Source organism: Balaenoptera ricei, chromosome 17 (genome assembly GCF_028023285.1).
Source record: "Balaenoptera ricei isolate mBalRic1 chromosome 17, mBalRic1.hap2, whole genome shotgun sequence".
In the NCBI taxonomy this organism is placed as follows: Eukaryota; Metazoa; Chordata; class Mammalia; order Artiodactyla; family Balaenopteridae; genus Balaenoptera; species Balaenoptera ricei.
In genome coordinates, this window is record NC_082655.1 from 2,404,917 (window position 1) to 2,421,785 (window position 16,869).

At 46.1% G+C, this 16,869-nt stretch overlaps 1 protein-coding gene across 1 annotated transcript in view; it reads left to right on the plus strand.

Moving 5' to 3' along the window:
- LOC132352095 (maestro heat-like repeat family member 5) overlaps positions 1–16,869 on the plus strand; it is a 66,441-nt gene that overhangs the window by 6,708 nt on the left and 42,864 nt on the right. The window contains 6 exon segments of the mRNA XM_059902409.1: positions 3,741–3,868; positions 3,871–3,921; positions 5,088–5,228; positions 6,126–6,259; positions 9,053–9,212; positions 10,742–10,794. Coding sequence (XP_059758392.1) covers positions 3,741–3,868; positions 3,871–3,921; positions 5,088–5,228; positions 6,126–6,259; positions 9,053–9,212; positions 10,742–10,794 — 667 coding nt within the window.

A 16,869-nucleotide genomic window follows, 5' to 3' on the forward strand; every position in this document is an offset into this window, starting at 1 on the left:
CAAAGATTTCCTCCTATATTTTCTTCTAGAAGTTTTAGAATTTTAGGTTTTACTTTAAGGTCTATGATCCATTTTGAGTTAATTTATGTATGTAGTGAAGTATAAATTGGGATTTTTTTTTTTACATGTGTATATCCAGTTATTGCAATGCCATTTGTTGAATAGACTATCCTTTCTTAATTGAATTGCTTTTGCACCTTTATCAAAATACGTGTGGGTCTTTTTCTAGACTCTATGCTTTGTCCTATTTATTTATATTTCTGTGCTTTCATCAGTACCACACTGTCTTGATTACTATAGCTTTATAATAAATCTTCAAATCAGTAGTGTCGGTCCTCCAATTTTGTTCTTCCTCAAAATTGTTTTGGCTATCTTCATTCCTTTACTTTTCCATATAAATTTTCAAAACAACTTGTTGGTTACTACAAAAAAAATTCTTCTGGGATTTTGATTGGAATTGCATTGAATATTTAGATAAATTTAGAGAAAACAGACATCTTAACAATATTGAGTCTTCCAATCTGTGAACATGGTATGCCTCTTCACTTATTAAAGTCTTGATTTCTTTCACCAATATTTTATATTTTACAGTATATAGATCTTGCAATTATTTGATAGATTTATCCCTAAATATCTCATGATTTTTAGTGCTATTGTATATAGTACCTTTTTTATTTTAATTCCCAATTGTTCATTGCTAGGTATATAGAAACATGACTGATTTTTGTATGCTGACTTTATATTTGCAAATTTGCTGAATTCACTTTTTAGTTCTAGTAGGGTTTTTTTTGGATTCTTTGGAATTTTCTATTTAGATAATACCGTCCTCTACAAATATGGATACTTCCTTTCCAGTCTGCATGCCTTTAATTTCTTTTCTTACCACTTTCTATTGACTAAGCCCTCAGTACAATGTCAAATAGGAGTAGTGAGAGTAGACAGCCTCACCTCATGCCCTATTATGTGGGGAAAACAGTATCTTTCACTACTAAGTATGATATTAGCTGTAAGATTTTTGTAAGTACTCTTTATCAGATTGAGGAAGTTCTCTGAATTCCTGCTTTTATTGTGAATGGATGTTGAATTTTGTCAAATACTTTCTCTGCATCTATTGAGATGGTTATATGATTTTCTTCTTTAGTCTGCCAATACGGTGAATTACATTGATTGATTTTCTTTTTTTTTTTTTTTTGGTCATGCCACATGGCATGTGGGATCTTAGTTCCCCAATCAGGGGTTGAACCTGTGCCCCCTGCAGTGGAAGCATGGAGTCTTAACCACTGGACCACCAGAGAAGTCCCCACATTGATTGATTTTCAAATGTTCAACCAGCCTTGTATTCCTCAGATAAATAGTGCTAGAAGTTTATCAAATGTTTTCATCATTTCAAAGAACCAGCTTTTGGTTTCGTTGATTTTCTCTATTGTTTTTCTGTTTTTGATTTCATTAATTTCTGTTCTACTTTTTATTTTCTTGTGTTAGCTTTAATATACCCTTCTATTCCTAGTTTTTAAAATGGAAGCTTAGGTCATTGATTTCAAACCTTTATTCCTTTCCAGTACTATAAATTTTAATGTTATAAATTTCCCTCTAAGCACTGCTTTAGCTGCACCCCATGCATTTTGATATGTTGTGTTTTTATTTTCCTTCAGTTCAAAATCCTTTTTACTTTCTCTTTTGATTTCTTCTTGGCCTGTGCCTTGTTTTAAAATGTGTTATTTAGTTTCCAAATGCTTGGGGATTTCCCATCTCTCTTTCTATTATGGGTTTCTATTTTACCAACTTGCAATTTGTTTTCTCTTTGTCCCATCTCTTCTTTGTTCTATTTTTCTTTTCTATTTTAAAATGTTGCCCCACTGTCACTTGGTTTGCACTGTTTCTGACAAGAACAGAACTAATTCTTAATCTTATGGCTCTCATTCTTATCTTTATACCTTTGTATAAAATGTGTCTTTCTTTCCTCTGGCTGTTTTTAAGATTTCCTCTTTATTTCAATGTAACTTAGTGTAGTTTTCTTCATGTTTCTTTTCCTTGTGGTTCACTGAGTTTCCTGGATCTGTGGATTTATGGTTTTCATTAACTTGAAAACTTCAGATATTATTTCTTCAAATATTTCTCTGTCCTTTTCTTCTCCTGTGAGGACTCAAATAGGCCCTTTGTAGTTGTCCCACAACTCATTGATGCTCTGTTCCTTTCTTTTTCCAATCTTTTTTCTATTAGTGTTACATTTTTGGATAGTTTCTGTTCTGTCTTCAAGTTCACTAATTTTTGCATCTATGGTGTCTAATCTGCTGTTAAACTCATTCTGTGTATTCTTAATCTTAAGCATTGTGTTTTTCCTCTTTTTTATATTTTCCATGTCTTTCCTTAGTGTGCTTATGTTTTAATCTACCATGTTGAACATATGGAATATAATTATAATAATATTTCATGTCCTTGCCTACTAATTCTATCATTTGTGTCATTTATGTGTTGGTTTTGATCTGCTGATTTTTCTCCTCATAATGGGTCATATTTTCTTGCCACTTCTGCATGCCTCGTAATTTTCTATTCAATGCTAGGCATTGTGAATTTTACCTTTTCAGGTACTGGATATTCCTGTACTTTATAAATATTCTTGAGCTTTGTTCTGGCATATAATTAAATTATTGAAAAACAGTTTGGTCCTTTCGAGGCATTCCTTTAAGCTTTATAAGGGCAGGCCAAAGCATTCTTGTCTAGGGCTGAAATTTTTCCCCACTATTGAGATAATACCATTCATAGTACTCTGACCAATGCCCTATGAATTACAAGGTTTTCCACTCTGGCTGATGAAAAAAGGAACTACTCTCAGACTGTGTAAACTCCAAGAATTGTTTCCTCTGCTCCTTCAGGTGCTTTCTTTTCACACATGTACTGATCAGCATGCAGAGAAAGACTTGGGGGGGAGGGGGTGCTCTGAAAATGTCCAGAGCGCATTGTCCCTCCCTATGCAGCTCTCTATTATTCTTCCCTGCAAACTCTGGCTGCTTTGGCCTCCCCAAACTTCCACCTCTATTTCCCCAACTCAAGTAGACCACTAGGTTTTCTTGGGCTCCCTCCCCCTGCACTGCAAATTAGAAATTTTTCAGGCAGCAAGCTGCAGCAATTTGGAGCTAGCCTGGTTGGTTTTCCATCCATCAGGAATCATTGTCCTGCCCTGCTTTCTGCCTAATATCTGTTATTCATGGTTTTGTATATTTTTTCCAGTTTTCCAGTTGTGTAAGGCAGGAGGGTGAATCTTGTCCTTGGGACTCCATTTGAATGGAAGTGTCACCTTCATCATTTTTAGGACTTTGCGTTTTTCTCTGAGTGCGGTGGGAAACCATGGGAGGATTTTGAGTGACTTTATCTGACACACATTTCATAGTTCAATATTAAGAGGGCTTGGCCCTCTTACTATTAGTATTAAGAGGGGCTGCCATACCCTGAGCCCTCTAATTCCTGCCAGCCATGTCTGTCCCACCAACACTTGCTGGGAAACAAGGCCCCACCAGGCCCACAGGTGATGCTGCCCTCTCAACCGTGTCCCTGGGGCCTCCAGACCCCTGCCCTCCTCCCAGGGTTCAGTCAGTCTATTAAACAGAAGGGTGGGTGCATGGAAGAATGTCGCCAAGCCTGATCCAGACCAAGGTGGCTCTCGGCGTCTACTGCACCTGCGTCCATGAACGCACACACGGGCACCCAGATGCGTACACCCAGGAACCCCTTTTCCATTTCAGAATCTCCTCCCACATCTCTGAATCCACGAAGAACCAGTCTTACATAAACGTGCCTCAGGAGTCGGCCCGCGGGGACAGACGGGGGCGCCCCGCCACCACCCTGCTCTGCAAGTCACGGAGCAGCCAGGCCGCCTGGTGCCCAAGGAGCACAAGACACTCATGGAGGAAGCCCACAGCGCAGGTGACCACTGGCCCCGGGACTCAGGCAGGGCAGTCAGGTTCCAGCAGACCCCCTCAGTCCCTCCACCCGAAGAAGTGCTGGGGGCGAGGGCCAGAGGAAGTCCACTCTCTGGGACCTTGGGGTGTCAAGAGGTGTGGACATAGTGCAGCTTTCAGCAGAGACTCCTGCCCATCCTCCTTGGCCTCTTCATGTCTCCTGAGGCACCATCCAAAATGCCTTCTCTCAGCCGTCACCCTCCATTCTCCTCCAGCACCTTTCACACCCTAGAACCTCAGCTTACCCCTGGTCCGCTCACTGGAATGCTTTTCCCCTCATTCAAAGGATGACTTGCCCTCATCCTTCTAGGCCAAGTTAAAGTGCCACCTCCTCTGAGAAGACAGTCCCGACTCTCCACCTTAGTCAGGATTTATCACCCCTCCCCTCTCTGTGTGCCCAGGGCCTTTTATACAACTCCCCCACAGAGCTAAAGTCCACCAATACTGGGTAGGGGCTCCCTTGGGCTGGAGGCTCCTTCAGAACAGAGCTGGGCCCTGACTCCCCTTTAAGCCGCACACACAGCCCTATGACCACACAGTGAATGAACATCATTGAATGTCGGGTGACTGGATGGAGGATGAAAGGATGAAGGAATGAATAGCTGGAGGGACAGAGAGATGGATGATTAATTTATGAATAGCCGGGTGGATGGATGGATAAATGGGTGGATGGGTAGATGGATTTTTAAATGGATGAAGAGTGGGTAGATGGATGAATAGATGAATTTATAAGTGGATGGGTAGATAGATGGATATGCTTATTAATGGATGGATTGATGGACGAGCATAGGGTGTGCAAGCAGGGGGATGGAGAGGTGGGTGAGAGATGAACGGGGAAACGGATGCATGAAAAGGAGGATGAATCAATGCATGGATGGAAATATGCATGGGTGAACAAGGATGCATTCCCTGCTCGCTTTCTTGCTTCTCATCCCACCTTGAACCCCGGAAGGACGGACAGAAGAGTCAGGAGGCCCAGGATTTCCCAATGTGTTCAGTTCCCAGTCCTCCCTTTCAGATCACTGTTTCCCATTCCCAGCCCTACCCCGTCCCTGCCCACGCAGCCCTGTTAGCATAATATGACATTCCCACAGCACACCAATCCTCGCACTTTCTTGCCATCTGCTTTAGCCATCTGCTTCAAGATGCTCCGGGACCTGAATAGTTCAGACCCCCTCCACCTGAAGTACATCATCAAGAAAATCAAGAACGTGGCTCACGGGGACCCCAACCTGGTGCTGGAAACCATCCATGACTACTTTGTAGACAACCTGGAGGTGGGAGCTGCTCGGGCCATTCAGGGCAGGCATGGGGAGCAGAGGGGAGGGCTGGATCCCAAAGCGGGATCAAACCTTGGTTCCTTCAGACAGCAGCGCCATGATCTGGGGTAAGTCAATCTCATGTGTCCAATGAGCCAAGGGGGAAGGGAGGAAAGTGGATGAATACGTGTGCACCATCCTCTGAACTGTCTCTCGATAAGACTATTATGATCCCCAGAGATGAGGAAACTGAGGCTTAGGGAAGGGAAATGATTTGCCTAAAGTCACAGGGGATGGATGGTTGGGTAGATGATTGGGGGAAAGCTCTGTCTGGCTTTTTAATGAATGAGTGAATAAAAGAATGAATGGAGGGGCTTCCCTGGTGGCACAGTGGTTAAGAATCCGCCTGCCAGTGCAGGAGACACGGGTTCGAGCCCTGGTCCAGGAAGATCCCACACGCCGCGGAGCAACTAAGCCCGTGTGCCACAACTACTGAAGCCTGCACTTTAGAGCCCGTCCTCTGCAATGAAGAGTAGCCCCGCTCGCCGCAACTAAGAGAAAGCCTGCGCACAGCAATGAGGACCCAACACAGCCAAAAATAAAATAAATAAATAAATAAATAAGTAAATTTATTTATTTTTTAAAAAAAAGAATGACTGCAGGAACTGATGGAATGCTTTTAAAACCCCCTAGCAGTTCCCTGAGGATGGGGACAAATTTTTATTCATCTGTCTCTGCAGAACCTAGCCCAGGGCCTGTTCAAGAAGGGGTTGTTGGATAGACGGCCAAAAGCATCCACTTGTGCTCTCTCCCCTCTGGCCTCCTCCCCCTCCCCCCACCAATGCTCCCATTGGCGACTCCCCGCATGATCAGACCCAACTCGTCCTGAGCCTCTATCCTCTCTGCTGCGCACGGATCTCCGCCTGGCACAAGTTCCGGCTCTTCCACGTCCTGGAGGCTGTCATTGGAGCCAGTGAGTCCCTGGAGGAGACCTGGGAGAAGACCTTCATGCAGCTGGCCCTGGAGAACATGACCAAGTCCATGGTGGGCCTCCCACTGCTGCCCCCGCCAGCAAACAGACCGTTCCACAAGGGCTTTTGGGATGCAGGCAGCTGCCCTGGGGACCCAAAGAATGCCAGGAGTACCCAGCCTTGTGCTTGACCAGGCCATTCTGCCCATTTTCTTATTTTCTTACCACCAGCCCCCTCAGAGGGACAACGTCATGCACCCACTTTACAGATGAGGAAGGCGAGGCTCTTTGCTGGTCTGTGCATCCCACCCACCCCCAGGCTGTAAGCAGGGACCCAGGTTGACCAGGGCTGCAGGACAAGCAAAGCCCGCAGGTGTCCGGGTGACAAGAGCCTCTCTGGAGCAGCCTGAGGCAGGGCCAGGGCCAGCAGGGCCCCGAGGCCAGACTGCTCTTCACTCTCTGCTTCTAAATACAGCTCAGCCCACCTCTGGCTCTCCAGCAGGTGGGGGCAGGCGCTTCTGCGGGTGCCACGAGCTGGTCCAGGACTCCCAGGACTCACAGGGGAGAGCGGGCACGTCAAGGCCGGCGGAACTCGTCTTCCGGCATCTCGGAGTCTGGGACTCCGGTTACCCAGTGCCACCAGGACTCCCCTCTCCTACACCCAAGCCTTCCTCCATCCTGATTTACTCTTGTGCTGGATTCACATCCCCCTAGGGATGTACAGTTTTGAGACCATGAATTTCTGGAAATAGCTCTGTTCCGTTTCCCCCGGACTCTGCGTTGTTGACCATTGTCGCGTTGTCCTCCGGCCCCGGGTGCTGCTGTAGAGACCCCAAGCCACTCTGAACCCTGGTCCTTCCTCCCTGCTTCGTGGCATCTCTGTCCTGCACTTTCTGCCGTGCCCAGCGTGTGCTCGTCTCTGGGTCTGTTTTAGCCTCCGTGCTTGGCGGTCCTGCATCCTTGCAGTCTGGCTACTTGAGTCCTTTGCTTCTGGAAAATGCTTACTTAATTCACTGATGATATTGTCTCCTGTGCTTCTCTGTTCTAGGGTTGGGGAATGTCTAACACTCAGACGCAGAGCTTTCAAGGGTTCCTAATATTCTCATCTTGCCTCTCCTTTTCCATCTTTCTGTCCTTTGTTCCGCTCTCTGAAGATCCGTTATCTTCCAGAACTTCTACTGAGTTTTCCACTCATGTCCATGAGGCTTTAACTTTCAAGAGATCTCGATTTTTGTTCTCAGAATGTTCCCGTTTCATCCTGTTTATACCTTCACGGATACAGTATCTTCTCTCATCTCTCAGGATATTAAAGGGAGTGTTTTGCTTGAAGTTTCATCTCTCTGGCCTCTATTTCTTCCAAGTGGCTTTTTTCTGGGTTTCGTCGGGTTTGCAGTTGTGGCTGTGGTTTTAGTGCCTCCCGCGTCCATGGCCTCCTCTGCGTGGCCGTCTGCCTGTGCTTAGGGGTTGATAAGGCGCTCTGAGCACACAGGTGGGAGATGGGATTGGAGGCCCACCGTAGAGTTATGAGGTGAGCCCTCTGCTGGCCTCCCCATGTCCCCCGCCCCCGTATCAGCACCTCTGTGTCGTTCCTCCCGGGCTGTCCAGATCTCCCAGGGAAGACCCTGATCCGGGGCCCAGCCCCGGGCAGCGTTGTGGAGGACCTGGCCCAGGCAGTGTCTGTCCCCTGTGTCCCCTGAGCTTGCAGGCCTGGCCTCCCCGCCCAGAGTCCCTCTGCCTGGCCTCTCCAGAGACGCTCCAGGTGTGCGGAGTGGGGACGGCATCTGGGCACCTGACTACTCCTTAAACCTCTTTGCCCTCTCCCCGGCCTCCCTAGCTGTAAACATCTGGGAGACACAACCGTCAGGATTTCTATCAAACAATGTGTGGTGTTGGGGGCGCTGGTTCTCAGCTTGCCCTCCCAGCAGCTTAGCACTCAGCACAGCTGCCTCACCCATCTCCTTTCCAGCTTCAGAGCGTGGTGGCTATTGCCCTTGCCAAAAATCTCCTAAATGTAGTGTAGTTGAGAGCTTTTTTTGAAAGAGCAAAATCACATTCAATCCACTATCTTAACGAGAAGCCCTCATATCCACCCTTTCAACAAATTATAGAGCTTCCCTGGTGGCGCAGTGGTTAAGAATCCGCCTGCCAAGGCAGGGGACACGGGTTCGAGCCCCGGTCCGGGAAGATCCCACATGCCGCGGAGCAACTAAGCCTGTGCGCCACAACTACTGAGCCTGCGCTCTAGAGCCCGCGAGCCACAACTACTGAGCCCACGTGCCACAACTACTGAAGCCTGCGTGCCTTAGAGCCCACGCTCCGCAACAAAAGAAGCCACCGCAATGAAAAGCCTGCGCACCACAACGAAGAGTAGCCCCCGCTCACCTCAACTAGAGAAAGCCCACGTGCAGCAATGAAGAGCCAACGCAGACAAAAATAAATAAATAAAACAAATAAATAAATTTTTAAAAATTTATAAATGATATAACAATTTCATAGGATGATCAAACAGCATCACAGGGACCAGCGGCACGTGGGGAGAGACCAGAGACCCCTCACTTTCAGATGCCGCCAAATGCAGGGCTAGGGCTTGGATAGACGGGGCAAGTGGGAACTGTGCGCCAGGCAGCAGCTACAGCACGAGCAAAGGCTCAGAAGCAGGAAGGATGACGATGGGTCCTTGGACCAGTAAGAGGACCAGGGATGTTGACAGTCACATGTAGTTCTGAGCCCTGAGATTGGACCTGATCTTCACCTGCCAGCTGTGTATATCGGGCTTCCTCAGTCTCAGTTTTCTATCGAAAAACTGGGTTGACGGTAGCCGTCCTGCCCATCAAACCAGACCACTCTTCCTTTCTGCCCGCACCCAGGAGCTGGAGGAGGCCCACCGGGACGCGGCCAGCAACGTGCTGGTGGCCATCTGCAGGCACGTGTGGCGGCTGGTGGCCCAGCACCTGGAGACCGAGGTCCTGTCGGGCGTCTTCCCGCCCCGCAGCCTCCTCTACGTGATGGGCGTCCTGACCTCTAACGGTACGTCCCGTGCTCAGGGCCTGGGCTTGGCCACCCTCTGTCCCCAGGCCAGCAGGGGGAGGGGGAGGTCATGAGGAGAGAGCAGGAGGGGGCGTGCAGGGCTGCTGACCCGCGGGACACACGCAGGCTGTGCGACAGTGAAGCATCCCCGTGCCAGAGGGCCACGGGCTCCGGCCCGAGCACGCCCACGGCCCACCTCCCCTCGGCCAGCCTGGGCCACTCCTGGGGGTCCCCCAGGATAGGGCACCAGCGGCTAGCTGTGCCGCCCATCCCCACTAGCCCGCGCTCCTGCTGTCAGCACTTCGACAACAGGCCTGGACAGAATCGGGACGCAGCCAGGAGGCCCAGGAGGCAGGCCTGCCCTGCCACGTGGTCCTCTCCCCGGATCACCGGCAGACGGAGGCCAAGCTCACAGAGGCTGTGCCACGGGCCTGGGTCACCCAGCCGCACGTCCTGGGCCTGCGGGGTCCGGGTCTCCGTGTCTCCGCAGCAGCCGCTGCCTCTGAGCCCCTGGAAGGACCGCCTGGATAGCGGGGTCCCCGAGAACCCCAGGGAGGACTTACAGGGAGGGTCTTGCCGGGATGAGGCTCAGCTGACGCAAGACAGCAAACACTGAGCGCCTGTCATGTGCCCGGCTCCGCCCTCAGGAGCTCGCAGCCTCGCCAGGCAGGCACGTGCCAGCTCTCAGCCCTCACTCATTCATCCATTCACAAGCATGAGCTGAGCTCACTTCTGCCCAGCGGGGGAGGTACCGGGCGGCCCTGGTGGCCACAAGGGAGGGCTTCCCGGAGCAGGCAGCCAAGTCTGAGCCATGCCTTGAGAGATGAGTAGGAGTTTGAGGAGGGAATGGTGTGAGTACACCTCAGGGCCTTAGGGAGGAGCTGGTCAGCAGCCTCAGCGAGGGGTTGAGGTCAAGGGGAGGAAAGGGGGGTGGCAGGCCCTGCTCTCTACAAGGAAGCCTGGCGGGGAGGCCTCAGAGGCCGTGCTTGGGAGTGAGGACTCTTGGCTCAGCTTTGCACCCCGTGCCTGGGACTGGCAGGCTGGGTGGAGGTCCCTCTTTGCCTTGGGTGACGTCTGAAACCCCCAGGGCCATCCCTGAAGCAGCCGCTCCCTCTGAGGTTCGGTTTCCAAAGTTCCGTAAAAGCTTTCCAGCCTCCCAATGTGCCCCTCTCTGAGCCTCGTTTTCCCACCCTTGAGGAGACCCAAGTACATCCTAAGCAACCATGCCCAGAGGGAACCCTCCATTTACCATTGGTGAGCCTGAGGTCCAGAGAGGGAACGTGACCTACCTGAGGTCACACAGCAAGGGTGGCAGGGCCACAACTCCAGCCCAGCTTTCTGGACCCTGAGCCCAAGTCCGGCTCACCATCCTCCGAGCTCACCTCCCCAGTGGAACCAGAATGGGCAGAGGCAGGACAATGTCACCCTGACTCAGTCGTGTCCAAGGGATGGGGGAGATGGAGCCCAAGACCCGGCCCTGGCCGTGGACATCGGGTCTGGCCTCCAATGACCTGCCCTCCCTCCCACAGAGGAGCTCTTCAAGCAGGGAGAGAAAGCTTGCTGGGAAGAGCAGCTGGCCCAGGTAGGGAGGGAGCTCTGCCACGGGGCCTTCTGCGGGATGATGGGGGATGGGAGGCACCCAGGGAGCAGGCAGCAAACCAACGTGGGTGGGCACCCGCTCAGCCCTGGGAGGAGGGAGGAGATCAGGGAGGGAGGGGGAGGGAGGGGACAGAGGGGGAGGCAGGGCAAGGCTGTTACAGATGAGCAACAGGCTTGGAGGCGAGGGGACTTGACCACAGTCATGGGACTGGTCCCTGTGGAGTTGGGATTTGAACCTTGGTCTCTAGGCACCTGGCACAGAGTAAGTGTCCTTTCCACCCACCCTGGGGGCTGGATCTGTGACTGAGGGGCCCAGAGAGGATGCAGAGGCCAGATCTGAGACCAAGGGAGGAAGGAAGAGGTCGGCGTGGACTGAAGTTGCCACAGCCGAGGATGGGTGTCATGCTGGTCCATCTCCGACCACACACCACGTGAAGGGTTTGTGTGGCAGGGAAAAGGGACATGGGGCCCTGGCAGACCTGGGTTTAAGTCCAGATTCAACCAATCACAGCTGCGTGTCGGGTGACCTACTTTGTCTCTCCGTACCTTAGTTTCCTCGTCTGTCAAATGGGGGTAAAAGTACCAACCTCAAATGTTCATTGTGAGATGACAGGAAATAATCCGTGTAGTGTTTGGCACTGTGCCTGACAGGAAGCCCTCACTCCCTACATTAGTTATTAGTATCATATAGTAGCAGCAGAATAGTAGTAATTAAATGGCACTTAGTGGAAATTACACCAGCAGCAGCAGCAATACAAGTAATTAATAGAAAAGTAAGACAGAAAATCACAAGGACATAGAAGACTTGAACAACGTAATTAACCAAATTGATCTAATTGACGTTCCTTTCAAATGTAAATAGAACATTCACCAAGATAGATCATTTGCTGGGCCATATGTCAAGTTTCAATAAATTTAAAAGGACTGAAATCAAACAGAGTACATTCTCTGCCCAGAACATCAATTAGAGAACAATAGCAAAAATACATCTGGAAAAATTCCAAATATTTGGAAGTTAGACAACACTCTTTTAAATAATCCATAGGTCAAAGAAGAAATCACAAAGGAAATTAGAAAATACTTTGAACTGAATGATAAGTAAAACACAATATGAAAATTTGAAAATCTGTGGGGTTCAACAAAAAACAATGCTTAGAAGAAATTTATATTTTTAATGCCTATATTAGAAAATAAAAAAGTGTATAAAATCTATTTTCTAAACCTCCATTTTAAGAAACTATCCCCGAAAGTGCAAATTAAGCCCAAAGTAAGTAGAGGGAAGAAAATAATAAAATGTAGAGTAAAAATCAAAGAAATTTTTTAAACAGACAAGCAGTAGAGAGTGAATAAAACCAAAAGTAGGTTATTCAAAAAGATTGATAAAATGATAAGCTCCTTGATAGGCTGATCAAGAAAATAAAAAATATTCAATATCAGAAAAGAAAGAATATCACTACACATCCTTTAAACATGGAATGGTAATAAAATATGATTCCAATAAATTAGGCAATTTAGATTGAATTGACTAATTCCCTAGAAAACACAAACTACCAAACTGACGCAAGAAGACACAGAAAATCTGAGAAGTCCTGTATCAAAGAAATTGGAATCATATTTTATAAACCTTCCCACAAAGAAAACTCCAGGCCCAGATACTTTGCTGGTTAATTTTCAATCACAAGTTAAGGCAGAAGTAATACCAATTCTATCCAAATTCTCTCAGAAAATAGAGGAAGAAGAAACACTTCCAAAACCTTTTTATAAGGCCAGCACAACTCTGACACCAAAGCCAGACAAAGACATTACAACAAAACTACAGACCAAAATCCTTCATGAAGGTGAACTCAAAAGTCTTTAACAAAATATTAGCAAAATAAATCCGGCAATATACAAAAAGTCCACACATGTTCAGCAACCTGGAATTTCTCGGATCCCAGTCCTTTGGGGCTTTTAACGGAGGCTTCCTTAATAGGCACGATTAATGAAATCACTGGCCACTGGTGATTAAAGTCAATCTCTAGCCCCTGTCCCCTCTCTGAAAGTTGAGGAGTGAATGAAAGTTCCAACCCTCTAACCATGATTGGTTCCCCTGGCAACTTGCCCCCAGTCTGTGGTTACCTAAGGGCTTTCCAAAAGTGGAACCGGGCTTGTTATGAACAACAAAAGACACCTTTACTGCTCTAATCACTTAGGAAAGTGTTTTAGAAGTTCTGTGCCAGATGAAAATAGAGATGAAGACCAAATATATATTTTTATTATAAATCACAATATCACAAAGAGAAAGGCTCTCAACAAAGTAGGAATAGGAGGAAACTGACATCTATGAAAACCCTACAACTAACATACCTAGTGACAAATAAATGAACACCTTCCCGCTAAGATCAGAATAAGGCAAAGATGTCCACTCTCTCCACTTCTGGTCAACGTTGCACTGAAGTCCTAACCAGCGCAGTAAGGTAAGAGGAGGGGGAACACAGACACAGATTGCAATGGAAAATGTAAAACCATCTTTCTTTGCAGACAACATAATTGCATACACAGAAAATCTCACAAAAGTTTTTTTTTTAAATGCTAGAACTATTAATTACTAATAATTGAATTTAGCTAGATCTCAGGATACAAAATCAATATGCAAATGTCAATTGAATTTCTATATACTAACAACAAACAATTGGAAAGTAAGGTTTAAAAACACAATGACACAGCCACATGAAAAACATAAAAGACTCAGATAAAGTTAACAAAATATGTGCAAGATCTTTACAAACATTGCAAAAAGAAATTAAAGAAAACCTAAATAAATGGAGATATATGATCATGGATAACAGGAGTCAATAATGTTAAGATGTCAATTCTCCCAAAATTGATTTATAGATTCAATGCAATGTCAATCAAAATCCCAACTAACTTTATTATAGAATTAAACATAATCTATAAGTTAAAAATTTATATGGAAATTTCAAAGGACCTAGAATAGCCAAAACAATCTTGAAAAAGAACAAAGTTAGAAGAATTACACTACCTGATTTCAAGATTTCCTAAATAGCTATAGTCCACAAGACAGTGAGAATTGACAGAGATTAAACAAATAAATCGATGGAACAGAATAGAAACTCCAATATAAAACCACACTTATATGGTCAATTAACTTTTTTTTTACAAAGGTACCAGAGTAATTCAATGAGGAGTCTTTTAAACAAATGGTTCTACAACAATTGCGTATCTAGGGGGAAAAAAAGAACTTTAATGCCTGTCTCTAACCATTCACGAATATTAATTTGAGATGGACCCAAGGCCTAAATATAAAAAAATGAAAACGCTTCTAGAAGAAAACACAGGAGACAATCTTGCCAACCTTGGGGTAGGTAAATATTTCTTAGGACCCAGAAAGCACTTATCATAAAAAGAAAAAAAAAATAGATTAATTGGATTTCATCTAAATTAAAGCTTCTGCTCATCAAACAATACTATGAGGAAAGTGAAAAAAGGGAAACCACAGACATGGAGAAAATATTCACAAGACATATATCTGACAAGGGACTGTATCCAGAATAAATGAAGAACTCTTACAAAATCAGGGAGAAAAAGACAAACAGACCAATTGCAAAAGGAAACAAAAGATTTAAATAGGTATGTCACAAAAGAAGGCATATGAATGACCAAAAGCCAAAGAAACAACAGTCGACATCTGGAATCCTCAGGGAAATGTCAGTTAAAACCCCGGGAGCTGCCACTACCCACCCAGGACAGAGCTCAAAGGAAAGAGAAAGACTCCACCAAATGCTGGCGGGGAAACTCACACTGCTGGTGGGATGGTGACACCTCCTTGGAAAACCGACATTGTCTTAGTTATGACTCACCAGTTCCACTTTTAGGTATTAACCCCAGAGGCATGAAACATTCGTACACAAAATTACACATACAAGCATGTTCCCGGCAGCCTTATTCATAAGAGCCTCAAACTGGAAACAGTCTGTACTAGGCACACTCATTCCCTCCCAAAGATCCACCTGAGGAAACTAGAGAAAGAAGAATGAGTTAAACTGAAACCTAGAGCGAGTTAAACTGAAACCAAGAGCGAGTTAAACTGAATTGGGAGATTGGAATTGACATATATACACATATGTATAAAATAGCTAACTAATAAGAATCTGCTGTATAAAAATAAATTAATTAAATTAAATTTTTTAAAAAAAACTGAAACCAAGCAGCAGAAATGAAATAATAAAATTCACAGCAGAAATAGAGAAGTGAACTTGAGAATGCATGCAAAAATGCGGACAAGGACTTCCCTGGTGGCACAGTGGTTTAGAATCCGCCTGCCAATGCAGGGCACAGGGGTTCGAGCCCTGGTCCAGGAAGATCCCACGTGCCGCAGAGCAACTAAGCCCACGAGCCACAACTACTGAGCCCATGTGCCACAACTACTGAAGCCTGTGCACCTAGAGCCCGTGCTCTGCAACAAGGGAAGCCACTGCAATGAGAAGCCCACACACCGCAACGAAGAGTAGCCCCCGCTCGCTGTAACTAGAGAAAGCCCGCGCACAGCAACGAAGACCCAATGCCGCCAAAAAAAAAAATTGATTAATTAATTAATTTAAAAATAAAAAGAAATGAATCCTTTAAAAAAAATGCGGACAAATTTCAAAAACGTACTGAGTAATTGGGCGATTGGGATTGACATGTATACAGTGATGCGTATAAAATTGATGACTGATTAAAAAAAAAAAAAAAATACTAAGTGAAAAAAATACCAGACACAGAAAAGTACACACAGCGTGATTCCAATTGTTATGAAATTCTAGAAGAAGCAAAAGTAACCTATGGTGAACTAAATTATATCTGTTTTGTAGGGATGGGGATTAACTAGGAAGGAGCTCATGTGAGAGCTTTCCGGGGTGGTGGGAAATGGTCTAGCTCTTGATGGGATGAGACATATGGGTCTGTACATTTGTCAAAATTCATTGCACTACACACTAAAGATATGTGTGTTTCACTGTAAGTTAAATGTACCTCGATTTTAAAAATATTTAAAGCTTCAAAAAAATTTAACTTTGGAAACAGACGTGCTTCAAATTTCAAAAAATTTCAGGTTTTTTTAAAGGAATATGGTGCCCACCCTGTATATTATATAAACACCCTTAGACCCTTAGCAGGATCTGGGGAAGATGCAGAATTAAATATATGAATATATCTGCTACAGAAACATGCAAAATTCACACTAATTCCCACAAATAGTGCCACATCAGTTTGGGTCCGCTTTGGCCACCAAACGCTGGTACATGCAGCAGCGAACAAAAGACAACAAAGGTTTGGGAGAGGGGACAGGGGCCCCTGGTGCTTCTGGAGAAATTAGGAGCTTCCAGGAAGCCAGGGTCCCCTGGGCATTAAGCAGACACCTGTTCTGTGGGTGGGTGAGAGAGCCACCCGGGTCCTGCTGCACCCCAGCATTCTGCAAATGGACCAGGTGGGGGACATAACCAGGGCAGACAAGCTCCTCTCAATTCTGATGTAGGCCGGAGCAATTTCTATTTCAGGGTCCAAGGGAGTAACCCCAGAGGGAGTGCAAACGGTCCTGCCTGCAGGGGGCACTCTGGGCAGGTGTTCGGTCCCACAAGGCCGCGGGATGCCCTTGTGCTCCAAGTATGGCATTGCTAGTGCGCCTTTAGGGTAGATTCCCAGAAACGGAATCGCTTGGGGAAATGTATGCATGTTATAAATTTTAATGAACACTGCCCAAACCTGCACTTCAGTGCAATCCAATCACCTCCCCACCAAAGGACATTTACTTGACAAAATTTGGTGGTTTTGCTATTTGCCAGTCTTGGCCAAAATGATACATAATCTTAATTTCCATTCCTTAAATATTAGCAAGGTTGAGTTTATAAATCTCCATTTTTAAGTGGATTGTCATCTTTTTCTTACAGGTTTATAAAGTACTCTGTATCAATGATGTTAACTCTGGGCAGTAGGTCACAAAAAAAAAAAAAAACTACTGTGTCTTTCAACTTAATTTATGGTGGTTTGGTGGAACAAAGGTCTTGAAATGTGTATATTC